Here is a 26,845-nt window from a genome sequence, read left to right on the forward strand (position 1 = left end):
CCCGTATCCCCTGCATTGGCAGGCGGACTCTTAACCACTGCGCCACCAGGGAAGCCCTCCAATAGCTTTTTGATGAACAATAATCTCTATGTTCCCCCAAAGTACTTTCAGCTCATGATAACATTGATTCATGACAGAAATGTCTCTTAATTTTACAGTATGATGATGAAGAGAACTTGCTTTGCCACCGTTCACACCAGGGGAACCATTATGAACCTGACTGAGTTACTTAACCTATTTAAGCCTCAGTTTCCTAATCTATAAAATGCAGGCAGTAATCCTGGCTACCTCAAAGCTATGGTGAGGGTTAAATGAGTTTAAGATAGCACAGTGCCTGGCCACACGGTCAGTGCTGGGCACACCCTGGCCGCTGTTACCTCTTTGCCATGTTCTCTGATCATGTTTTGTCTCGCGGTATGACTGGAATTTCTGGAGTGCACATGCATGTTTTGTGTGTGTGCACCTACCTCCGGGAGCAGGGTTTGGGAGCAGTACCTTGCACCTGGTACGTTTTATTTCAGGTGTGGTTCAACAACAAGGGCTGGCACGCCATCAGCTCTTTCTTGAATGTCATCAACAATGCAATTCTCCGGGCCAACCTGCAGAAGGGAGAGAACCCTAGCGAGTATGGGATTACTGCCTTCAATCACCCCCTGAACCTCACCAAGCAGCAGCTCTCGGAAGTGGCTCTGTAAGTATCACTGTGTCTGAATCGGGAGAGGGAGAGGGTGTTTGGGGGAATCATGGAGCAGGGGAAGGCAGTACGAAGCTGGTTGTAGAGTAACAGCTGGGGAAACAGGTTCATTATGGTGTGTTTGGGTTGGTCCAGGCTCTGGACAGAAAACGATCAGTTTATGAATTGGCTGGGCAGGGATTAAACTGCAGAAGATACATGACTCTGATATGCTAAAGCCATTATTACATTTAGTGAATTCACATAAAGTAAGTTAAATTGTTATATAATTCTAAAATATTTTAACTCACCCTTAACACAGTGTTTAATAAAAACAACAGTTTCGTTTGTTTTGAAATGACTATTTTTAAACTTGGCGAAACGTGCTTTTGTCGGCTTGTGTTTAATTCCTTGAGTGTGTGTGTGTCAGTGTGAAGTTAAAACCAGTATAATCTAGTTCAGAGTGTATAGCCTTTGAAATCATAGAGATCTGGGTTTGAATCTGGTTTCTAAACTTTCCAGATGTATGGTATTAAGTGAGGCAATTCATGTAAATTGCCAAGTCCGGCCTTCAACACATGGTTGATATTCCACACACGTTAGGTTCCTTTTCTGTGTGTGGAGCATGGCACAGTTATTACTTCTGCTTCGCTCATATAGAATATCAATATACGTCACTAGGATCTTTATACCAAGCTTATATAACACTTATGCAGAGAAATAGTTGATATTATACCCTATTTAATGGACTTATAAGACTATTCTTATAATAAGGGTCTGATGGAATTTTTGTACGTGTTAGGTTGATGTGCCACGAGCTTTTGCTGTCAAACTTATTTACAGCCAGATATTATTGTTTGAATAGTTTCACACTAAAAGTTCTGCTTTATTAAGTTTTCAAGCTACACTACTCCCTTATGTGTGAAAATTTACAACTTGTTGCTCATAGAAGGTCAAGAATAGTGGAACAAGGTGAATGCCGTTAGGCCACTCTTAGACCTCCTTTAATAGTTTCATTTTAGCAGTAGAGACCCTTTTGACCTCAGTAGAATCAGTTTTGCATCTGAATTATCGAGTTTTTGAATAAAATATATGTGGTGAAGAGATTTATTTTCCCTGGGCTATGCTTCAAATATTTGTGTGTGTATGTGTCCCTGATTGAGTCCTCAGCTGCACTGTCTGTCTTTTTCAGGATGACCACATCAGTGGACGTCCTCGTGTCCATCTGTGTCATCTTTGCGATGTCCTTCGTCCCGGCCAGCTTTGTCGTGTTCCTGATCCAGGAACGGGTCAGCAAAGCGAAGCATCTGCAGTTCATCAGCGGAGTGAAGCCTGTCATCTACTGGCTCTCCAATTTTGTCTGGGACATGGTAAGAATGCGGGTCTGCTGCTGCTATATAAACCTGCATCAGGGCTCTGGATTGGATGGATGAAAGAGCTCCTGCCCATCAGCAGGAGATGTTCTAGCTAGTCCAAATATGAACAAAAGAGGAAAAGGCAGGCGCAGTTGTACACTTTCATGTGACCAAACACAGCCTTAAGCCCAGGGCTGATCTCACACCAGAGGAAATCTGTCCACATGGACTGCAGTTCATGCCACCACCACCTCATTCCCTAAGTGACAACTTTTAAAGAAACTGAGGTGGAAGACTTAGTCAAAACTCAAAGCCAGTGCCTCTAACTTGTCTGATAGAGCTTTAACCTCCAGAGTCAGGGTGTGCTTTGTCTTACTAGGAACTCAATCTGTCATTTGAAAACTTTATATGTTTTACTGGAAGCTTATCCATCCATTGCAAATCTGTTTTCATGCCAGCTGTAATATATTGCTTCTATTTGGACCAATATGGAGGACTTCAAAGAATTCTGAAGTTCTAATTTTTATAATGTAGAGTTGAAATGTATCTCCCTGTGAGGTCCATTAATTTGTAGGCCACACAGATGAAACTTAATTCTTCTCCCACTGGACAGCCCCTCAGATATTTGAAGGCACCTGTCATTTATCCTAAGTCTTCCCCAGATAAGACGATATATGAGAACATACTTTGTAATCTCTAAATCACTGTACAAGTGTGAGTAATGATGACGATGTCTGTGTTGATTATAGCAAGCCTCTCAGACTTGTCATTGTTCTGACCTGATTGCCTCTCTGTGGCCATGCTCCATATTGTTAATGAGCCATTTGAAAAGCAAAGCCCAGAATTAACATTATATTCAGACTGTGGTCTGAATGTTTATGAGTCTAGAGGGAGTTGATCTTTATCCCATATTCTTATTACTCAGCCCAAGGATATTTCATCTTGGAAGCAGCACTGTCTTGTTGGCAACTTGGCAGTGAACTGTTTCACAGGTATTTTTTATGGGGTCTCTTTCACTGTATACTAATGCAGTTGACTTTTTTGAACCTTTATATTTATATACGAATCTAAAACTCGATATATATATATATATATCAAACTTTATATATAGCTTTGTATATAAATATAAAGATTGTTAAAAACATATATAAAATTTTATATTAATCCCCGTTAAACTGAATTTTATTTATTTGTTTTGGTTTTATCTTGATCCAGTAATTGCTTTATTGAGTAAGCACGTACATACTGACTGCTCACTACGTGTCTGATTCTGCCAGGCATTGCAGATTCAGAGATGAAAAGATCAAGTCCCTGACTCAGGAATACCACTTATCTTCCTGTGTATTATCTGTCCCTCACTGCTTTAGAACCTCTGAAATTTGCTATAAGCATGTCTTCATCTAAGTTGTTTGAAAAGCACATTTGAGTAGGATGGGACTGAGATGGAGAGCCCTGTGGTCTGAAGCTACAAATACTTGTAACAGCTGACAAGCCCACTACCACCTCCCTGCCTCTGCTCTGCTCTGCCAGCTATGAATTCCCGTAACTGTCCTGTGGTCAGGTCTTTATTTCTGCATTTTAATGCTTGAGACACTGTCAGGACAGACTTTAAAATTAGTCTCAGTGTGATGAAACAGTTCTGACATTCATGTTATGAGTGCTTACCTCATAAATAGATTACAAGCGAGCTTGAACTTGGGCAGACTATAGTACAGCATTAATGATGAAGCAGGCACAGTCGTCTTGGGGAAGAATAACGGCAGCTTACTTGCTACCTGTGAAACTGAAATTACTCTGACTGGGAATCCATCGTTCAGTAAGTTTACTGAGCATGGCACCTTGGCTTATCTGTTGGAAAGACAGAAAGGACGTGCAGTTTATAAAATCAGCCGGGGGTAAAATGCTTGTCAACATGTATCGTCCAGTATTTTGATTAATAGTTCTTGTGGCTTCATTAATTCAAATTTCCTCTTCAATATGTTTATCTGCCCTTTCCTGTCTGATGATGATGAAGACTTGAGAAGTGTTATATCTTTGACTTAGGGGTGACCTTGATTTCCTCGTTTCACTTTTAGTGCAACTATGTGGTCCCTGCCACGCTGGTCATCATCATCTTCATCTGCTTCCAGCAGAAGTCCTATGTGTCCTCCACCAACCTGCCTGTGCTAGCCCTTCTACTGTTGCTGTACGGGTAAGGCACCTCTGGATGGGGCATATGGTATCAGATGTCAGGGGGAAGGCAGGGGACACCCAGTGGACATGTGTTTTTGTGCCTCACCAGGTGGTCCATCACACCTCTCATGTACCCAGCCTCCTTCGTGTTCAAGATCCCCAGCACAGCCTACGTGGTCCTCACCAGCGTGAACCTCTTCATCGGCATCAATGGCAGCGTGGCCACTTTTGTGCTGGAGCTCTTCACCAACAATGTGAGTTCTGCAGAAAGAGATGCTGGGATGAGCATAGTGTTTAGTCATGATCTTATTCTGCTTGCCTGCAGTGTTGACACCATGGACCACTCTGTCCTTTTGCAGAGTCTGTCTGTCTTTCCTGGGTTTGCATACCATCTCTCGCTTACCCTTTTCCTTATATGTCTCTGATCACATTTTTCTGTTTCCTTTGACAAGTTCTTGTATACTCCTTTCTGTTTAAATGTTGCTTTCCCCGGTATTCAGTTCTCTGGCATCTTGTTTCCCACTTCAGATGCTCTCTCTGGGTGATGGCATTCATGCTGGAAGATTTCACCACCACCTCTCAGTGCCTCGTGTTGTTCTCTCTCACATCCATGCGTACCTTTAGCGCCGACTCTCCTTTTGAACTCTATTCTCATGTTCTCTCTTGCCCAGTGGATGGCTCCATTTAGATTAACTGAAGGACACCCCAGACTGGCCATGTCCTAAATCATCTTCCCCTCAGAACCCAGTATTTCTCTTGCCATTCCTGTCGTGCTGGATGGCATTACCATCCACCCAGTCACCCCAGCTGGGGCAATATTAGAGCCATTTTATATGCTTTGCTTTTGTTTATTTCCCACATTCAGTTGGTTAACTTGCCAGTTCCTCCCATTGCACATCTCTTAAACAGATTCCTTGTCCATTCTTGTTGTCATTGCCTTCATCCAGACATCTTAACTTAGCCCACAAAGCCTTTCAGAGGTGTACAACCCTTCCTTGACAGTTCCCCCCACCCTCTTTCCCAAAACATGGTAAGCTTTGGCTGAGTGGTCCCTTCAACCCTCCATACTCCTGTAGGCCTGGTTCAAGATCCCCAGCACAGCCGACATGGTCTTTACTCGCGTGAACCTCGTCATGGGCGTCCATAGCAGTGTGGCACTTTGGCGCTGGAGCTCTTCACCAACAATGTGAGATACTACCCGATTCTGTGACTCCTCTGTCACAGAATCGGGTAGTATCTCACTAACCCTTCATGACTGAGTTTGAATGTGAAGCTTTCCTTACCTGCCTTATGGGAGGTGCTCTCTCTTCCCTGTGCTCCCAGAGCCCACACAGTTCATGCCTCCAGTACAACACATCCAAGTATGTAGTAGTTTCCTGTTTCCATGTTTCTTTTCCTCGGAGTAGAGACTAGACTGTTTCTTATTGATCTCTGCCTCTCCTGTGCCCTGCCACAGTGCATCCAGCACATAGCAACTTACTCAGCTGTTGGGTATTTGGCCACTGCTGGATTGATGTAGTCGAGAAGAATTTTTTAAACTCCAACAAAATCCTGAAACTGGAGTATTGACCCAGACATGAGCAATTTGCTTTTAAAATGCTAAGCAAATATTTTATGATGGATTAGCTTCTGATTAAATATAATCATGTTTCTAAACTTTGCTCATATTTCTCCCATACTCATAGCATTATTCCAAATTTTCTAAAGAGCAAAATTTTATTATATTATATATCATCCTCTGTGGCTACTGCTATTTATTGGTATCTGAATTCAAAGATTCATTTTGACCTCAGGGAATCAAATTTTTTTTTCACTTCCATATTTTAGACTTTGGTAAATTTTTAGCCTGAATCACGAAAGACAGTCTCCCTCTGTCTTATTTTTTTAGAAGCTGAATAACATCAATGATATCCTGAAGTCGGTGTTCTTGATCTTCCCACATTTTTGCCTGGGACGGGGGCTCATTGACATGGTGAAAAACCAGGCAATGGCTGATGCCTTGGAAAGGTTTGGTGAGTGACAGTAGTGGCTGTAGGATGTTTTAATAGAGATGGCAGTCTGCATGGGCCTTGGTACTTTGGCCTTTGTTTTGGAAAGAGGGTGGTGACTGGGCACAGGACTTCACTGATAGGGCTCATGTCAGTACAGCTGGTTGTGGCATGGGTCATGTGACACAACCATTTCTATGAAAGATGAGACAGTAATTTTGGAGGTGAGGAAAATATTGGCTTAAGCTTGGACCCAGTGCCTGATACCACTGGTGGGGTTTGCCAGAGTCATTGGAAAAGTCAAAACACAGGCCAAAGAATCAGAAGGAAAGATGCAAACTTTGGCTCTATTGGGGAAATCATGGACCTACAGATGGGGTCATATATTACCTTTTACACGGTCTATAAAAAGGTAATTTACTGCAGCTCTTTCTACATTTAGAGTCTAAATTTATTTCTCCTGTGGCCACATTACTATTCTTTATTGACTGGCTTATATAGTTAGATGGGCCATGTTATTTAATGGGCATAGAAGAGGGACTTTTTTTAAACTTGGAGGTACAAGGAGATATATAAGGATTTTAAGGGATATTTACATAAAACCAGAGGAGTTGAGTCACCAGGTTACATTATATGCTATTGAAAGGGGCATCTTTTAAACGTGCTTTCTAATCTTTCTTAGTGAAGCTTATAATTTGTTAAAATACCGACCCTAAAAATTACCCTGGATTGTTTGCCTTTTGACAAAGGATTTTTGGCATGTCTCATTAAAATGGAAACATTAGGGACTTCCCTGGTGGTGCAGTGGTTAAGAATCTGCCTGCCAGTGCAGGGGACACGGGTTCGATCCCTGGTCCAGGAAGATCCCACATGCTGTGGGGCAACTAAGCCTGGGCACCACAACTACTGAGCCTGTGCTCCAGAGCCCGCGAGCCACAACTACTGAGTCTGCGTGCTGCAACTACTGAAGCCCACACGCCTAGAGCACATGCTCCGCAACGAGAAGCTGCCGCAATGAGAAGCCCATGCACTGCAACAAAGAGTAGCCCCCACTCGCCGCAACTAGAGATAGCCTGTGCACAGCAATGAAGACCCAACGCAGCCAAAAATATATAATAAATAAATAAATAAATCTTTACAAAAATGGAAACATTAGATTTCTTAGATGAAGTTACAGTTCAAATACATGTTATCTCTGGAATTCAGATTGATACTGTTTCACAGCATGTTTCCCCAAAACCTTACCCTAAATCAGATTTGGAAAGTGGTGACTCCCTTATTTTTTCCTCCTGGCCACAGGCCATAAACATTGGTATTTCTAGGAATGTAGGCCTGAATTTGAGGAAGGGCCATGGTCTCTGGTGCCTCCATTCTGACTGGATCTCTGCATTGTGTCTACCAGGGGAGAATCGCTTTGTCTCGCCGCTGTCTTGGGACTTGGTGGGACGTAACCTCTTCGCCATGGCCGTGGAAGGGGTGGTGTTCTTCCTCATCACTGTGTTGATCCAGTACCGATTCTTCATCAGGCCCAGGTGAGCTTTCTCTCAGAACTCACAGAGCACCTGGTTGATGGTCACGGAGGAGGAACACAGGGAAACACTCGCCGGTGGTGATTGGATTGACTTGAACTCAAAACAGATCATCAAACTGATTTTCCTAATGTGGGCCTCTCCCGGCCCCCAACACTGCTGACAACTCTGGAGTATGGACTTTACAGGACTGCTTTAGAAACTGGGTCTTTGACTTAGAAAATAACTTGAAAAGTTGATCTGGTTTTTTTTCTTAATTTTTTCCCCCCTAAGACCTGTAAAGGCAAAGCTTCTTCCTCTGAATGATGAGGATGAAGATGTGAGGAGGGAGAGACAGAGAATTCTTGATGGTGGAGGACAGAATGACATCTTGGAAGTCAAGGAGCTGACTAAGGTGAGGCAATGAGGACAGGCTATAACAACTTGTCTTCAATTTTTTCAGCTTTATATGTTGGAAACTAGCATTTTGCTGACTCAATAAAAAGAGCATGCTTCCTAAAATGTGCATCTATACCAAGTTTCTGTCAATTTAATTTTATTTAAATTACACCATGGGGACTTCTTAATTAAAGAAATCCTACTGAAAATAATTATACTGTGAATTCTCATTCTTGAGTATATTTGTTTTTCACACATTTATGCATTAGTTATTAAAACATCTAATATTGTGTATCGAGGCAAAGCTGAAGTTGATAGAATAATGATTGATTTTGAGTTTCATGGTCCAAAAAGCTGGTAAATCTCCACTGCTTAAGAAGAGGGTCTGTTTCAGCCCTTTCTAGGTGCCAGAATCCCAACAAATTCACTTTTTTATAATCTGTTCAATATTTGCAATGTTTTGATAACAAATTGTTACCCTGTAAAATTTAGTTTTTAAAATATCTACAATGTCTTTACATATTAAATGAAAATTATATAAATATTAATGACCAATATATTTTTTAAAAGTCTGACATTAGATTTAAAAATAAAAAGAAATTCACTTGTATTTTGAGCTTCAGGGTCATTCAGAAGCCAGTTGCCACAGAGACAGACCAAGGCTTTAGCACATCACATGTGTGACTTAGTCTTATCGATGAGTCTTATTTTGTGGTGTGTTTAGGTCATAATTCCCTCTTCCACAGTTGCCTGGGACAGCTGTGAGTCACTACAGCTCATGAAGTTTTGCATTTTGTTTGTTGCAGGTATATAGAAGGAAGAGGAAACCTGCCGTCGACAGGATTTGCATTGGCATTCCTCCTGGTGAGGTAAAGACACTTTGTCTACCTTGTGTTTGCCCCTGTTAATTCAGACTGTCTCTACTGCAATCAAACAATAACGTCTGTAAGGGGTTAAAAGTGGCTTTAAAAGGCTTCTCCATTTATATCTGTGTGGAGCAATCAGTCATTGAAAGGATGGGGGCCCCATATATCAGCAATTTTGGATAATCTCAGACAATGTAAGAAGAGTATGCACATCCAAAATGTGATTTTGTGATCCATTCCAGGTGATAATGAAATTCAAATAGATTTTAAAAGATAGATTTTCTCCTTTCTCATTTATGTGTGTATTCTTGTGTGCCCTTTAGCCAGATTAGATGGTGAAATTTGACTTGTTGGCTTTCATTACTGTTTTTCACACATTAACTTTGGCCTTAACCTGACGACTCAAATAATATTTACAAATACACCCACACTTTAAATGGTTTCATTATAAAACATATGTTTAAATATCTATATGATTTCTTAAAACCAAGAAAATAGTTGACTCTTCATTAAGAATGATGTTTTAGGATCATTTTACATGAAAATGAAGCTGAGGTGACTATTTTATAAGGGTCATTTATATTCAGGTTTTTAGTAGTTTACTTATACAACTTACCCAATCTTTTTCAGTGCTTTGGACTTCTAGGTGTCAATGGGGCTGGGAAATCATCAACTTTCAAGATGTTAACGGGAGATACCACTGTTACCAGAGGAGATGCTTTTCTTAACAAAAATAGGTGAGAAAAGAAGTCTGTGTTTTGCCACAGACTTTTTTTTTTTTTTTTTTTTTTTTTTTTTTTTTTTTCTTGCGTTATGCGGGCCTCTCACTGTCGTGGCCTCTCCCATTTGCGGAGCACAGGCTCCGGACGCGCAGGCTCAGTGGCCATGGCTCACGGGCCCAGCCGCTCCGCGGCATGTGCCACAGACTTTTTAAAAACTTTATTTAAATGAATATGTTATTTTTCTGATTATAACAGTACTGTGTAGTTTCTAAAAATGTTGAAATATAGTAAACTGTAAAGAAGAAAATAAAAGTCATCCATAATCCCAGTACCTAGAGATAACTACTATTTACATTTCATTTTAGTCTCACTCTGTTTTTTTTTAACAGCTTTATTCAGGTATGATTTACATGCCGTACAATTTACTTGTTTTAAGAGTACAACAAATGACTTAGGCAATTTACAGAATTGTGCAACCATTATCACAATACAATTTTAGAACATTCCCATCACCCCAAATCTCTCTACTTTATATACACATATAAATATATTATAAAATTGATATCATACTACATCTAGATTTTTAAATTAGTTCTTTTGTTGTTAATGACTGTATTATATTTCCCAATGGGTTACGTATTCTAAGATGTAGAATTTTTGCTGCATAAAATGCATCTATGTGCATGTACCTATAGTTTATTTCACCAATTCCTTATTGTTAGACATTTATTTCTGTTTTTCATTAAATATGTCCTTGTATTCATCTTGATTGTTTCCTCAGGGAAAATTCCTACAAGGTAAAAGGTTATCTATATACTTGCCAAGTTGCCCTCGCTAAAGGGTGTGCCAACTGTCGGTGTCACCGTGGGCTATTATCCGAGAGTGCACAGATCACTAAGCAATCTGATCGTAAGGGGTACAGTACACTTTAGAGTCCTGTTAGGCAGTGTTACACTCGAGCACTCGAAATATATGGTACTTCTCTGGGCTTTTTATATGGAGAGACGGTACAAGGCAGTGGCTTTCAAACTCTGATCATGACCCATAATACCAAAATCAATACATTTTACCTCTCAACCGAGTAAATACACAAAAACACATAAATAGGCACATAGCTTAAATACAAGTTTTGTAAAACATTACCTACTCTTCCTGCTTGCAGTGCACTCTGATATTTCTTATTCTACTATCTACCACACCATTTAAAAACTACTGGTTGTGACCCACTAAATTTATTTCACAACGTACTAATGGGTGGTGACTCACAATTTGGACAAGGGGCTGCTAGCCAATAAAATTGAAAAGAGCAAGGAACTTAATGTACTCATGGCTCTCCTCTGCATCTTACACGTTTTTTCAGTAGCAGTGTAAAGGAGGTTTAAGAGAACAGAATTTCTAGAATAGTTGGCCTAAGGCTACACACCTGCTTTCTCCATCTTGTTCCTGGTACCAGGCTCCTGGGGCACACAGCAATGGCAGCAATAACTGGCCCAAGCTAAGGTTCGTCACAGTGCCTGGTTCTGAGAGCTGGTGTGGGCAGTGTAGCTGTGAGGTCCAGGCACAGGGTCTGTGAGCGCCTCAGTCATAATTCTGGAAAAGGCTGGATCTGGGAGTACTAATTTATATGCAGAGAGGAATGAATACTGCTGATAGGCCAAACTCGTGGTTGTCCAGAGGTGGCTAAAGTGCAGCTATCAGACTGGATGTGACACTGAGCTTTCTCCTACCTTAGGGATCCTTAACCCGAGGATGGCTTCATAGGGCCTAAAAACTGCCCCCACCAATGTATGTCAAATTGTGTCTGTAGGTATATTTTTTGTTGTCATCAGATTCTCAGAGGGTCTGTGATCAAAAAAACCTTCAAAACCAGGAGGGTTCCTGGGTTGAGTGTTTAGTGGGACCAAGGGGTCCGGATCATGTTATGTGCGAGTCAATGTGTGGGCAGCAAAAAGCAGAGGAAGTCACAGCGAGTTGCTGAGCCTCCTCTGACGTGAATGGAGCAACAGAGCACATGGTGCATATGACTGGGCCACAGAATCAAGTCAGGGATGGACACTTAGTGTTAAAGTCCTGGGATAGTGTGACTCAGGCTGTTGATAAAGATGGTGCCACAGCTGGGATGGACTTGGGAATTCTGAAATGGGACTGAGCCTGCAGATTGAGGTGCTGGAGGAGCCAGGTGCAAGGACTGGGCAGGGTGTAGGCCAGAACCCTGACTTCCAGGAGGGGCTGGCATCCTGGGGGCAGAAAGGCTGTTCCTTCAAGCTGTAGCAGGTGTGCTCGCTGGTATGCTGGTCATGCGCAAGCACTCTTTATAGGAATATTAGGCAAGATGGTCTGATCAGAGTATCTAAATGCTTAAAAACCTGACCAGTTTTGTTTTTCTTTGCAGTATCTTATCAAACATCCACGAAGTACATCAGAACATGGGCTATTGCCCTCAGTTCGATGCCATCACAGAGCTGCTGACTGGAAGAGAGCACGTGGAGTTCTTTGCGCTCTTGAGAGGCGTCCCGGAGAGGGAAGTTGGCAAGGTACCGTGGGCACCGGAGAGCCAGCCTGTCTCCCTTGGCATCCTAACAGTGTACCTTACGGCTGTGACCTTCACACATGACCGTCGGCTTCAGGCTGTTCTTCCTTGTGGATGCAGCAATGTGAAGTGCTGGCTCTTCGCAGCTCCTTTCAGGGTGGGAGGCCGTGGTGGCGGTGGGACAGGGATAGGTGAACTGGCTCACACCGGCGGACAGAGGGAGTGCCGCTCCCACCCACGCGAGTCCCTGTGCCCCCCTGCTCTTGCTTCTTCCACACTTGCCAGGTCGTGATTGTATAGAATCTGGTCCTACTCAGTGAAAGAGTTTTCATACGCAAGTGTAAGAAAGCATGATAAAATTCCCAAACCCAACAAAGGTCAAGACGCTTTTTATCACCCTTAGGTTGGTGAGTGGGCAATTCGGAAACTGGGCCTCGTGAAGTATGGAGAAAAATATGCTGGGGACTATAGTGGAGGCAACAAGCGCAAGCTCTCGACGGCCATGGCTTTGATTGGCGGGCCTCCTGTGGTGTTTCTGGTGAGTGTGACTGTGAATGGGAAACTTTGTTCTGGCCTGAATGGAAGGCACCTCTTTTCTAAAGTCCTCTATGCCCAGGCCGTGCATGGCTGGCTTGGCAATGGCAAGCCCTCCTTCTCCAATGAGGAACGGCAGGGCAGCCTCAGAGAACCAGAGGGAAGCTCCGTTGCCCCTCTCCTTGACACACACTGGGGTGGCTCTGACATGCCCTCAGATGCTCCAAAGGAGGAGATACTCCAGGGACCTTGTTTCTCTAGCAGGGAGAACCCCAACAGGTGCAGCTGAGGCTGGGTGTGTGATTTGACCTTTCTCTGGACCATTCTATATGCCATCTGTGTGTTCATCCCCTGAAGACTGAGAGTGTGGATACAGCTTCAGGATCCCCAAGGTAGCACCTGGGTCATAGTTCCTTACATGCAGATAAATGGAAAACAGAAGGTCAGACTGACAGTGGCCCTTGACCCTTTTTCTTCTGTAGAGCAGAAGAGCACTGAAGTTATTACAGGAAGAAGCCTTGGGCTGAGGCTTTAAAATTATCCAGACTATTTGGATTTGGAATTTGTTTCTCTAAAACTAGCAAGTACAGTGTAACAGGCTAAGCCAGAGTGAACTAGAATTTAACAAAAAAGAAAAGAAAAGGAATTTTACTTACCCAAACCTTAAACTGACTTCAGTATCAGACAAAAATAATTTTTAGTATATACTTGTCAGTCATGAAAAGATGGTTGAATCTAAAAGACTTTTCCCCTTCCCTTTCTGTTTATTTGGAGAAATTTCATTTCATAAAAAATTAAATTTGAGTTTTCTACTTCAGTGACACATGTAAAAGTGAACTGGTTTTAAACAGTATGAAATATTCTTGTATGTAAGGCCTGGTTCTTTGGTCCATCAGGAAATAAATAGAATGGTAAGTTAAAACTTAGGCTATTTCAGAGATGCTTCTGAATTTAAAACTAAACCTATCTTTGATTTTTTTTTTTTTTCCCAGCACATAATAGAGCTTATTTTATTCTAATTACAGGATGAACCGACCACAGGCATGGACCCCAAAGCCCGGCGATTCTTGTGGAATTGTGCCTTAAGTATCATCAAGGAAGGGAGATCAGTAGTGCTTACATCTCATAGGTCTGTAGTGAAGTCTTAGCTTGGCTTTTTTGTTGCGTAACTTTTAAGTTTTCCAAGTACTGTATATGATCATTGTATAAAAAATAGAAAACACAGAAAGGCAAATAGAAAAAATAAATTATGATCACCTGACATTGCATCACTAGGAGACAACTATTACTGTCATCAGGCCATATATCTTTGCAGAGTTTCCCTATGCAAATCTATACACAGTGTATATGTTTTTTACAAACAAAAATGTAAGCTTTAGCATATATACTAAGTTCTTTTTCCCTTAACAATACTGAGAACATTATTCCAAGTCAGTTAATTTAGATGTGTCATCATTTCTTATAGCTATTAATGAATAGTATTCCATTAGGATATACCCTAATTTATTTAACCATTCCTCTTTTGTGTAGACATTTGGATCATTTCCAACTTTTTTCACGATTATAAACAGCATGGCAGTGAACAGCGTTTTCCCTCCATCTTCATGTATTTGTAACAGGATGCAATTACGCCCTAGGAAGCTGGGGATCTGTTTGTTTGAAATGCCAAATGACATGGTGATGTTCTGATGGTTATAGGAGCATCTCTCTAAAACTACGCCTCATTCTGTTTCCCACAGTATGGAAGAATGTGAAGCTCTTTGCACTAGGATGGCAATTATGGTCAATGGGCGGTTCAGGTGTCTTGGCAGTGTCCAACATCTGAAAAATAGGTAACAAAGATAGTTTCTTTGGGGTCCCACATACTGAGAAATCGTGTATTCTTTTGTGAGTGTATACATGGTGGCTCTAAAATAAAGGGAAATAAACTGAACAAGATGGTATAGTGGAAAGAATGAGGACTTTGAAGTCAAACAGAGCTGCGTGCAAATTCTGTCTTTACCTTTTATGGGTTGTATGCACTTCGGCAAGTTATTTAACCTCTCTGAGAGGCAGTGTTCTAGGAATATCTACTTGCTAGCTTTGTTATAGAGATGTAATGGGAAGATTTATATGTGCCAGTAAGGTTAGAGCATAGGCTTCAGAGTCGAGCACAAGTTGGGTCCACACCCTGGCCCTACCATTTCTGAGCTACGTACCATGAGCAAGTGACTAACACTCTCAGTTTCAATTTCTCTGTAACATCTGACAGACCTCACAGGTCTAGGTGAGGATTAAATGAAGTCATGTCTAAAGCCCTCGGCAAGGCAGCTCACATAGAATAGGTATTCAGTACGTGACCACTGGCTCCTGCTCTCTGAAACTTATTTCTGGGTCTGGGAGGGACCTCTCTCTTTCATGGCCCAAGTGGGGTTCTCAGAGTTAAATATTCTTTTGAGAAGTTTCCCGAGGGTCTTCCATTTGGACTTTCTTTTTCCTGCTTTCAGGTTTGGAGATGGTTATACAATAGTCGTACGAATAGCGGGGTCCAACCCTGACCTGAAGCCTGTCCAGGAGTTCTTTGAACTCGCCTTCCCGGGAAGCGTGCTGAAGGAGAAGCACCGGAACATGCTGCAGTACCAGCTTCCCTCTTCACTGTCTTCCCTGGCCAGGATTTTCAGCATCCTTTCCCAGAACAAAAAGCGACTCCACATAGAAGACTACTCTGTCTCTCAGACAACACTTGACCAAGTAAGCTTAGAGTGTCAAAAACAGATTTCCTTTTAAGGGTGAGGCTTCCTTCCACTTCTTCACCCCCTGCCCCTTGTGGGCCCTGTAGCACAGTATAGATGAGCTGAGCATGAACTCCTGATCTTTTACTACTAGTTATGCTTTTTACCTAACCTCCCTGAATCTGCAAAGGGAGATGATACTACCAACTTCATAGGGTTCATGTGAGAACAAATTGTCATAATAATCATAAAAACTGCAGTTTTTTATTGAGTATCTGCCACGGGCAGGTATTATGCCAGGTGCCTTATCCCATTTAAATTAGATAACATCAGGTACCAGATAGCTCCTGGCACTTAGTAGGTGTTCAGTAAATGTTAGTTTTCAACCCTCTTCCCTTTAATCAGGCCTGTATGAGTCAAAGTAAATAGATGATTGAGCAGTTGGTGATTTGGGGGGCAATAATAGAAGGTGAGTTTTTTAGGTTAATGCTTTGTCAAGTATTCCCCTCTCCCTCCCACACAAAATTTTCTAGTTAATCTATTTATTCTATATCTCGTATTCTCTAATTTTCACGTGGGGAAAAATGCAACTAGAATAAAGAGAGCAAGTTAGAGCTATTTATAAAGTCCACCTTTATTTTGACAGGTATTTGTAAACTTTGCCAAGGACCAAAGTGATGATGACCACTTAAAGGACCTGTCATTACACAAAAACCAGACAGTAGTGGATGTTGCACTTCTCACATCTTTTCTGCAGGACGAGAAAGTGAAAGAAAGTTATGTATGAAGAATCCTGTTCATACAGGGTGGCTAGAAGAAAGGAGGAACTAGACCTTCCTTTGCACTATGTGAAGTGTTCCAGAGGGAAGAGCTGGAAGATTTTGTGGGAAGAGGTAAACTGGATACTGTACTGATACTATTCAATGCAATGCAATTCAATGCAATGAAAACAAAATTCCACTACAAGGGCAGTGCCTTTGTAGCCTATGTCTTGTATGGCTCTCGAGTGAGAAAGACTTGAATTTAGTTTATTACCTTATACTTATGTGAAACTCTAGTATGGAACCCAGTGGACATATGGGTTTGACATACTTTTTTGTTCCTTTGTATTCTAACTGCGGTTGCAACAATAATTCATCAAGTAATCATGGCCAGTGATTGTTTATCAAAATCAAAAGGCATCCTCATTCATTAAGCTGTGCCAAGCCAGGAGACTGGTTTCCCGGTGACACAGCCAGTGCCGGCAATGAGTGTGCCGGAATTACTAATGCCAAGTTGCTCAGAAAGCCCGAAGCACCATGGTGTGTCATGCACACTTTTGTGAAAGCTGCTCTACTCAGAGTCTGTTGACATCATCAAATATCAGGTGACAAAATGGTTCCATGTGTGGGGAAAGTCCTGCTTTGATTTCCTCTTTGATGAGCTGCTCTGATGGTGGTGACATGCAAATTGCAACATGCAAATTGCATGGTAACATGTAAGAGTGAGACTTGGTTTCGTTGTTGTCCTTGCTTGGAACCATGAGTCTCCAAGGTTATCTTTCTGGGACTCTTTAAGTATACTTAGATCCTGGTTAAGAAGCAAAGAATCAGCAACCGCATTGTTGGGGCCGCAGGCTGTGGAAGCCAGGGCATGGGATGAAGAGGATGATGCGTTCACACCAAGGGAGGCCTGTGTCCATTTGTCCTGATTGTCTGCTAACACGGTACAGTGCATCTCAAGATCTTGTTGTTCGATACAAGCATAGTATTATTTCTGGCTTTTTGGATTAATCTAGAATATGAAAAGATGGAGTTGTATTTTGAGAAAAATCTTTGTACTTTTAATGTTATTTGGAATTGTAAGTTCTGTCAGTGACTTCTGAAACCTTAGAATGGCCTCTTTGTAGAACCCTGTGGCACAGAGGAGTATGGCCACACTGCCACGCTAGCTTTATTTTTTCATGTAAGTTTGCGAATGGATCATCTAATGCCTAGTGACTAGAAAACAGTGTGATGGCCAAGATCTCATGACAACATTGTATTTAAGTTTCTTTAAGATCGTTTAGAATACTTTTAGTATCAGTGCATTAATCAAGTATTTTTTGAGTGTATGTTATAACTGAGTATGGATGGATGCGGTGAGGAGATATTAAGTGTCATTAGATTTCCTGTGCCATGTTTGTCAGCTAACTGGTTTACAAATACAGGTTTTGTTGTGGTTGTGGGAACCCACTGAAAGAATATTGGGCAGCCCACTTTTTGAAAATAGCAACAATGCAAAAGCCAAGAAAGTTTAAGTGTCATAAGGATCACAAGACTATATAATGAATACTTTCACAGAGAAGACGGCTGGCTTCAAAGCTTGTTGAATAACATAAAGCTGTGCTTATGGCATTTAGTACCTTCGAATAATTGACTTTGAAAATCTCAGATACCCCATTCTGACAATCTCAAATTTTTCATCTCTTCAATCACTAACATATCATGAAAAAAAACAAACAAAAAACAGCAAATGCCCCCACGTGAAGATTATCTCAGACCTTTCTAACCCAGTTTAATGTTTTTAGTCAGTAAATACTTGTTAAAAATAATATTGCACTAATGTTTAATGTCATCTGTCTTGAGGCAACAAAATTATGAGAGAAATACTGTTTGGTAAAGTCATCTTTCAATATCATTACTAATGTCTTCTCCTTTTAAAAAAATTTAGGTATTAACTCTAAAGGTGCAAGATTTCAGATCTATCCAAATCTGTATTTTTTCTTTTAAAATTTACTGTATGTTATCATGCAACTTGTTGCTTGGAAAAAGAAAATGACCTTTAGGGGACTTCCCTGGTGGTCCAGTGGTTAAGACTTTACCTTCCAATGCAGGGGGTGCAGGTTCGATCCCTGGTCGGGGAGCCAAGATCCCACATGCCTCACGGCCAAAAAACCAAAACATAAAACAGAAGCAATATTGTAACAAATTCAATAAAGACTTTAAAAATGGCTCACATCAAAAAATCTTAAAAAAAAAAAAAAAGAAATGAATGCCGATATTTTCTAAAATGATAAACAAGTAATGAAGGCATTTTTCCAATAACTATTGGCATGAGCTCATATTTTATGCTATCTTTAATGATATAAAATTCATAGAATAATTGTTTCTCCTTGTTCAATATTTTTCAAAATCAAGCTTCTGTTTTCCCATTTCACTAGAATCATGTTCTAATTCTGTATTATATTAAAACCATGAGGGCTTCCCTGGTGGCACAGTGGTTGAGAGTCCACCTGCCGATGCAGGGGACATGGGTTCGTGCCCTGGTCCGGGAGGATCCCACATGCCGCGGAGCGGCTGGGCCCGTGAGCCATGGCTGCTGAGCCTGCGCGTCCGGAGCCTGTGCTCCGCAACAGGAGAGGCCACAGCAGTGAGAGGCCCACGTACTGGAAAAAAAAACAAAAAACATGCGTAGCTCCTTTATTTGATTACTTCAAGGCCATATTTTAAAAAATCAAAAGACACTGTGAACTACTTTGAAAAAAAATGCAGCATTTCAATATAGATTTAAAGGTTCTCTTAAGCTAGAAAAAGTCTACAGCTACACATCTACTTCATTAATATTGTTACCTTTTCGACTATCCAAACAGCAGTCTTTTAAATTTTTCTGTGTAAACCTAATTATAGTAGAAATTTTTACAACTCTCTGCTCAGTCAGGTAAAATTTCTATATAATCCCTGTGGAAATGTAACCATGTGAGTTTCAGAAACTTTCAAAAGTGTTTAAAGATTTCCGCTTTTGCTTCTTTTGGACACCTTAAACCTTATTAACTGTGAATATGAAAAATACAAAAGAAAACAATAACAAAGCCCTCTATATGTAAACGCCCAGCATAGGTCATTGTTAAAAAACAAATAACCAAACCTCAAACTACTGTATTTCAATATCTTTACTGAAGGCATATGCATTGTGACTATTAAATGTTGCACAGCATTCACGGTATACTAATCATTGACTAAAGGGATGTGTCTGTTTTCTTCTCGTGGTTGTATATATCAGGTAAAATTTTTTTCCAAAGAGCCCTGTGTCATATTATATTGAACCACTTTGATGCTGAGATATTAATTTCTACCCTTGTTACTATTTACTAGTAATAATATAGTGCTATAGTCATATTGTTCTAATTCTCTTCAGAATTTTTGCATCCCTTTTTATAGAATGTTTAACCTTCCATAAGGTTTAAGTATTCTGTTCTCCCGTCTTATACCCTACGATGAAGCTATGTTTTTGTGCTTTTTCTTTATCATTGGCCCTTCATTCCAAGCACTTTATGCTGTCTGTAATGGGATCTATTTTTGCACTGGAATATCTGAGAATTGCAAAACTAGACAAAAGTTTCACAATAGATTTCTAAGTTAAATCATTTTCATTAAAAGAAAAAAAAAGAAAAAAATTTTGTATTGTCAATAACTTTATATGAAGTATTAAAAAGGCATATTTCTATGTTGTAATAAGTCACGAAATAAACCTGTGACAGTTCTGTTGTGGTCTGTACTAATTTATTTTCGTGCATTCATAGCACCACCTACTGTTGGAGCTTATAAAGTCATTACAGAAGTAAGAAATGTCTGCTTATAGAAGGGAAGACACTTGGACCAAAAGTAGAAATTTAGAAAAAACTAAATGTCCTGTTAATCACAAAAGAAAATCGAGGGGACTACTTGAAAATAAAGGGTGTTTCGGACTTTCATGGTTCAGTTTTGGTAGTAACTGATACTAAGTTTAAGAGGTTTTAGATAAACTTATTTTGCTTAATGATTATGAAGCTGTAGAGATCTCTGCAAATACTCTGTAGCTAAGCCATTTAATAAAAACCTCATTACTTCATTTGGCACTGAGGAAGCTCAAAGGAAGCCTTCAGTGCTCTTTTGTTTATTCAACCAAAATACAAGGACACAGTGTGGCAGGTGTACTCACAAGGTGCTGGCAAGAGTGAGCATGCAGGAAAAACAGGCAAACGTGGGAGGAGAAACGATACTAATGTTGGAGGGGCCTTCCCTTTCTTCTGTAAAAAGTGCTGTGCAGTCTGCATCCAAGATTATGTAGTGCTATGATACGTGGGTGCATTTGTCATAGCTCATAAGCATTGTTTCTGAGACTGACTGCTAATCTTGGTCCTTGAAGAACCCCTGTCAAACAGGCCCTCTTAGGCAGCACAGTGGAGTCGTGGCTCTACTTGTGACCTCTTGATGGCCGTGACGTGTATTGAGCAGTCTTTTGCTAAGGTGTGGATCTGAACTTTGTGGGCGGAAGGATTGTGGCTTTGCGACTGAACCTGGTTGACTGCCCAGCATCAGCATCACAATTATGTCTCTCCCCCTTGAAGTTCACATTATAGCCACTTTAAGGAAATGACAGAAAATTGTGTTTGTGAAAAATGACAATTGAGGGAGAGAAAAAAAAATACTGAAAAATAAAAGGCAGTTAGTTAAGATAATATGTTACTCATGAGTCTTGACCAAAACATTCTTCTATCTAGGAAAAAAGCCTGTATAAGCATTTACAGGTTCAAAAAAACTCTGGAAACTTTAGAATGCTAATGCATACATTGAATAAGAAAAAGCTTGAGAAGATTAGCTACCTTTTTCAAGGGTTTAACTGTGTTGTCAGGTATTTCATTTAATCCTCAGAACCTGCCATATGAGGTAAGTAGTACCATTTGACATATGAGTAAACTGACTCAGAGAGTAAGGAACTTGTTCAAAGTGACACAGCTAGTAACTGGCAGAGGGTTCTTTTGGTGAAGTTGGGTATCAGTTAAAATTGTCCTTATAAAATCAGTTCGGCATCATTATGCAATAATGTAACAAATACTTCTTGAACTCTCTCATGCACCAGATACTCTTCTAGGTTCTGGGGATACAGTGTTGAAGAAGGCCGAATTCCTGCTCTAATGAACTTGAATTTCAGTGGAGAAGTTATATTCATATTCACAATAGATGTGTGGGTAAAGAAATATAATAAATTCAGACAGCACTCAGTGCTAAGAAGAAAATACAACACAGTAACAATAACCACGGAGAGGTGTCAGGCCTCTGCCGAGTGACATATGAGCTCAGATGTGAATAAAATGAACAGGAGCCAACATTTGAAGGTGGGAAGGAAGAATGTTCCTGGAAGAAAGAACACTCGGTGCCAAAGCCCCAAGTGGGAAAAACCTTGGCAATTTGGGGAGCAATGAGAAAATTCCAGTGTCTCTGGAGTTGTAGGCAATGGAATCAGAGATGGCACGAACCAGAACTTGTGGAGCCTTGTAGTCCAGTGTAAGGTACCTGGACTTTATTGTTAGTGCAATAAGGAGCTGCTGGAGAGTTTTAAACAAGGAAGTGGCTTGATCTATGTTTCAGAAAGAACTTTGCTGGTTATATGGGGAGAAAGGACAGTAGCGGGGCTAAGTAGGAGAGAATGGTAGATTGGGCCAGGATGGTAGCAACAGACATAGGAAGGAATTGTAACGCTGAGGATCTATTTTAGAGATACAGCCAACAGGACTTGCAGATGGGCTGCAAAGGGGATGAGGGAAAGGGAGATATCAAGGTGACTTCTAATTTGTGACCCAAACTAGGTAGATGGTTGTGTTCAAAAGGCAGTTAGTATTTCAGACTGCAGCTCAGAGGCAAGGATGGGAAAAAAGATAAAAATGCGTGAATCATCGGCACATATATGGTACTTAAGCCTTTGGACTGAATGAGCTTACCTAGAGAGAGGGAAGAGAGAGAATATTTTTGAGGCCTGAGACGCTACCCACATTTAGAAGACACACCAGCAAAGAAAAAAAAGGGACTGGCCAGTCGGGAGGACGTAAATCTAAGAGTAAGATGCCATATATTAAAGCTCAGAATCAAGTGTATTTGGGAAGGTAAGAAGTGGTCGATTGTGTCCAACATGGCTGAGAAGATGAGCAAGGTAGAGGCAGTGGAAGGCCATTGATTTTGGTAACAGAGATCCTTGGTGACCTTCAGAAGAATCATTTCACCAGACTGACAAAGCTGCAGGCCTATCTGGATTGGTTTCAGGGAAGAATAAGAGGTAAGGAAGGGAAGATGGTGAGTATACACAACTCTACGGAGAGTTTTGCTTTTGAAGGGAAACAGAAAACACAATAGCTGGATTACAAAACTTCTATTTGGATTCTTTTCTTGCCTGTTAATAGTATAGGCTGCACCTGAGCACCATCTCACCTTTCCCTTCTGACTTTTTGTTTGTTTGTTTTTTAATCCTTTAGACATTTCTTCTATCAGGAGCCTAACACACTGTACCTTGTTTTCCAAATTCCCTTTAGACAACTAATTCATAATTTACAATATGTTCTAGAAATGTAAAATAATGTAACTATACATATAGACTACAGTATGTTTTAGAAACGTAAAATAATACAGCTATAAATTTATAATATGTCTTAGAAACGTAAAATATAGACTATCAAAAGAGCTTGGAAATACCAAACCTAATTTTAGAAAGCAGAGGTATACACCTAAAATGGAAATTAAAGGTGTTTCGAGGAAAACCCTAGCGTATCTGTGGTGGTACTGAAGAAACCTTCCTTCTGGGATTACTATTATGCTATTTTCTTGATACAACATAACGTTTACAATAAAGTTGGTAAATTATTACTGTGTCACCATCCTAGAGTAACACAGTAAAAGCTCCAGATATGATAATATAAATATAAAATGGAAATTAAGAAAAAACCAAAATGGATACGTAGGCTTTTATTAGGGCAAAAGCATTTCCATAAACATAAAGATCTCCTTAAAACAAAAAGATGCCCCAAGGACCTTCGTTAAATAGTGATCCAAAATGAACAAAAATTAATAAAACTGTAAACACATTTCAGCATATAAAACAAGTCTTCTGAAGTTTCTTAAAAATTATTTTCCGAGTGAAAGTTACAAGTAATTAATGTGAAAACCATAACTAAAACAGGTGACACAGGTTATACTGTACTTTCCCAAGGTAAAGAAATATATTTGATATAATATTCTTCTGAATTCCATTTGATATCACAAAATAAATAAACTTTACTGGGCAAAAATGTTTTAAAAATCTCAGATAACACAGACATGATTAAAAGATAGACACTGTATATAAATAATTTAAAGATATTGTCAGTCACAGAAATGTAAAATCATTATATGAATATAAGAAATGCTATAGAGCAAAATATTGTTAAAATAGAGAAGAAGAGATATTCTGAAACAAATGAAAAATCAAGATCAAGAAGTAGTGGCGACTACATATTTCTAAAGTATAACAGATACTGAAATGCCAAGGGGAAAATGAACAGAATTATCCTGAGGTGGTAGTGACAATGGACAGAGCTGGCTTTTAAAATGCTAACCATTAGCAGACACATCTTACGGCAGTCCATGAAATGCTTCATATATCAGTGGAAAACTATTTCAATGGTGAAAATGATATAGGAATCAGAAGCATATTCTTCTGAGACACTAGGTAATTTACACTTTCTCGAACTGAAAAAAATTCATAAGAAGGTATATAAAGTTATTGATTAAACCAAATTTGTTCTAAGAATAACTTGTGCCTACTGAAATAGCCTACCAGCTGCTACAACTCTGGGATCCTCATGAGACTGATGTCTCCCAGCTGCTCAGCGGTGTGCACTCCCGTTCCACCAAAGAACGTGAACTGCAGAAATAAACCAGAAATAGATTCTAAAAACTGTGGCACTACTACAAATAAGAAAGACAGAAATATTAATCAGAAACTGAAAGTCCTATTCTTTAAATCAAAATAGTGAGTATCAACAAGGTGTACACTAAGTATGTTAGTGATAAGATTTCAGAGGGGTCAGAGATTTGGGAGAGAAAGTTATGAGACAATTAGCCAAACTGGTTTTGTAGATGAAGAAACAGAAGGCTTTTACTTTACATTAAAAAGCAAGACTATAAAAAAATAGTGTTTACTACTGAAAATTTGGCTGATACAAAGAATATAAAAAGTGCCATAATCTTAACCACCTAGAGAAAACCTCTTTTAATATTAATATTTAGTATATTTCCTTCAAAAAATATGAGTAAAATAAAATTAGGGTCTTACTGTATATTATGCTTAGAAATAGATTTTTAAAAATCAACAATGAGTATTTTCTTTGGCAGTGATATTAATTTTTAATGGCTCTGTGAATTCCTCCTTATAGATATAGCAACTTTTTACCCCAACACCTTATTGTTGTTATATTCAAAATATATATTGTTGTTATATTCAAAATACTGTGGTATTCTACAAAATACTCAAATAAGTGTTCTTGTACTTATTTAAATTTTTTAAAAAATAATTATAAGTAATATGTGTTAGCTGTATAGATTTTGGAAAATGCAGATAAACAAAAAGAGAAAACAATAATCATTTCTAATCCTACCAACCTGAAATAACTACTTTTCAATTTTGGGGTATCTTTTCCGTATTTATGTATATATGTATTTATTTTTATATGTTTAAATATTTCCATACACACAGAATATATGTTTATGCTTATATAAGATACATGATGTATATGATTTATGTGTGTCTATTTGTGTATTACAAGTATATTATATACATAGGGTCGTATCACATTGTCTCTAAAGTTTCCTTATCATAAACAATGTTGACAAAAACTTCCTTAGAGCAGCACCTATCATGTATATTTATAAAAATAACAATGTCAAAGACAAATCACTACTTACATTTATTGGGTGCTTCCTATGTGCTAGGCCTGGCTCTTAAGCGTTTTGCATGTATTAACTCATTTAGTCTTCACAAGAATCCTAGGTGGTAGGTTATGATTATCATTATTTTATCAATGAGCAATGTAAGGCACAGAAAGGTTAAGTAACTCACTCCAAGTCACAAAGTTAGTAAGCGGTGGAGCTGGGATTCAAACCCAGGCAGTCTGGATCTCATTATTTCCTCAATGTAATCTCTTATAATGAAAATTGAGAGAACCAAAGGGAATATCTTATATATACTTACATATGTACAGTGTACATATTATAAATTGTCATCCAGAAACGATGCACTGATTTATACTCCACATATTACTCTTCCCTTTTCTCCACTGACAATGAATTAAAGATTAAAAAATGTGCCTACTCATTTTCAGTTTTTTCTTATAAAAGTTATATACGTCAATTATAAAAATTAAAATACTACTTAATAAATATTAATTTCATCATTCAAACGACCACTATATGTTTTACGTCCTTTCAAATTTCCTTCCTGTGTAACTGAACACATCTATACAACTATGCATATTTCCTAGAATACTGGGAAAAATAATTTAAAAACTAAGGCTTTTAATTTATATTGCCAAATTTTGTGGAGGGGAAAGGTTAAGCCAGTGTACCGTACACAGTAGGGGTACTTATTTTTTCCCAGCCTATTTAGTACTATATTTATAAAAGTATGTCTTTATTAGGTGAAAATGGCTCTCATTATTGTCTTAATCTGCATCTTCTTTAATATATATTCAGTAGTCATCTGTACATCTACCTTTGCATACGTTTTTATGTTTCTCTTTGCCTTTAGAATTTCATTTACGATGTTTTGGGGCATGCAGAAAGATTGAGCTTTTTAAAAAATTTTTTTTAAATTTTATTTATTTATTTTTTTTGCGGTACGCGGGCCTCTCACTGTTGTGGCCTCTCCCATTGCGGAGCACAGGCTCTGGACGCGCAGGGTCAGCGGCCATGGCTCACGGGCCCAGCCGCTCCGCGGCATGTGGGATCCTCCCGGACCGGGGCACAAACCCGTGCCCCCTGCATGGGCAGGCGGACTCTCAACCACTGCGCCACCAGGGAAGCCCAAGATTGAGCTTTTTTATAGTAAAATCATCAACTCATTGTTTTTCCTTCATTGTTTCTTCATTTGTTATTTTGGCTTAAGTCGTATAGTTGTCATTCATATTATTAAATAAATTCATCTATATTTTATTTTAGTAACTCTGTAACTTTTTTCTACATTGAAATCTTAACCCATTTGAATTTTATTTTTTAGCATACGGTATGAGATGGACATCTAATAATTTTCATAACTTTTCTCCTCTTCATGTATTTTCCAATTTGAAAATAAACTTTTCTATATATTCTGATAATTTTCTTAGGATGTATTATTAGAAGTTAAATTTCTTGGTAAAGATCAGAAGCTCAGCTTTGAATATGTTAGGTGTGAGATTTCCACTGGACATTCAAGTAAGGAAGTTGAGGAGGCAGATGGATATAATCTGTCTTTCAACTATTTTATTAGCTATTCTTAGTCATTTATCCTTCCAGGTAAACTTTACATACATTTTTTTAGTTTGCCACAAAAAATGCCCTGAAATTCTGACTGCAATCACTTTCAACTTTAAAAGTTAAATGCCCCAA

At 39.4% G+C, this 26,845-nt stretch overlaps 1 protein-coding gene across 1 annotated transcript in view; it reads left to right on the plus strand.

Annotated features, from left to right (window-relative positions):
* ABCA1 (ATP binding cassette subfamily A member 1) overlaps positions 1-16,245 on the plus strand; it is a 111,212-nt gene extending 94,967 nt beyond the window's left edge. Inside the window, exons 36-50 of the mRNA XM_007447287.1 lie at positions 522-691; positions 1,866-2,043; positions 4,104-4,219; positions 4,310-4,454; positions 6,089-6,212; positions 7,591-7,720; positions 7,991-8,111; positions 8,902-8,964; positions 9,592-9,698; positions 12,076-12,217; positions 12,617-12,751; positions 13,773-13,876; positions 14,487-14,579; positions 15,234-15,477; positions 16,105-16,245. Coding sequence (XP_007447349.1) covers positions 522-691; positions 1,866-2,043; positions 4,104-4,219; positions 4,310-4,454; positions 6,089-6,212; positions 7,591-7,720; positions 7,991-8,111; positions 8,902-8,964; positions 9,592-9,698; positions 12,076-12,217; positions 12,617-12,751; positions 13,773-13,876; positions 14,487-14,579; positions 15,234-15,477; positions 16,105-16,245 — 2,013 coding nt within the window. The remainder of the gene's footprint in view (positions 1-521; positions 692-1,865; positions 2,044-4,103; positions 4,220-4,309; positions 4,455-6,088; positions 6,213-7,590; positions 7,721-7,990; positions 8,112-8,901; positions 8,965-9,591; positions 9,699-12,075; positions 12,218-12,616; positions 12,752-13,772; positions 13,877-14,486; positions 14,580-15,233; positions 15,478-16,104) is intronic.
* The last annotated feature ends 10,600 nt before the right edge of the window (positions 16,246-26,845 follow it).

Source organism: Lipotes vexillifer, unplaced genomic scaffold (genome assembly GCF_000442215.2).
Source record: "Lipotes vexillifer unplaced genomic scaffold, Lipotes_vexillifer_v1.1 scaffold1035, whole genome shotgun sequence".
NCBI classification, from domain to species: domain Eukaryota; kingdom Metazoa; phylum Chordata; class Mammalia; order Artiodactyla; family Lipotidae; genus Lipotes; species Lipotes vexillifer.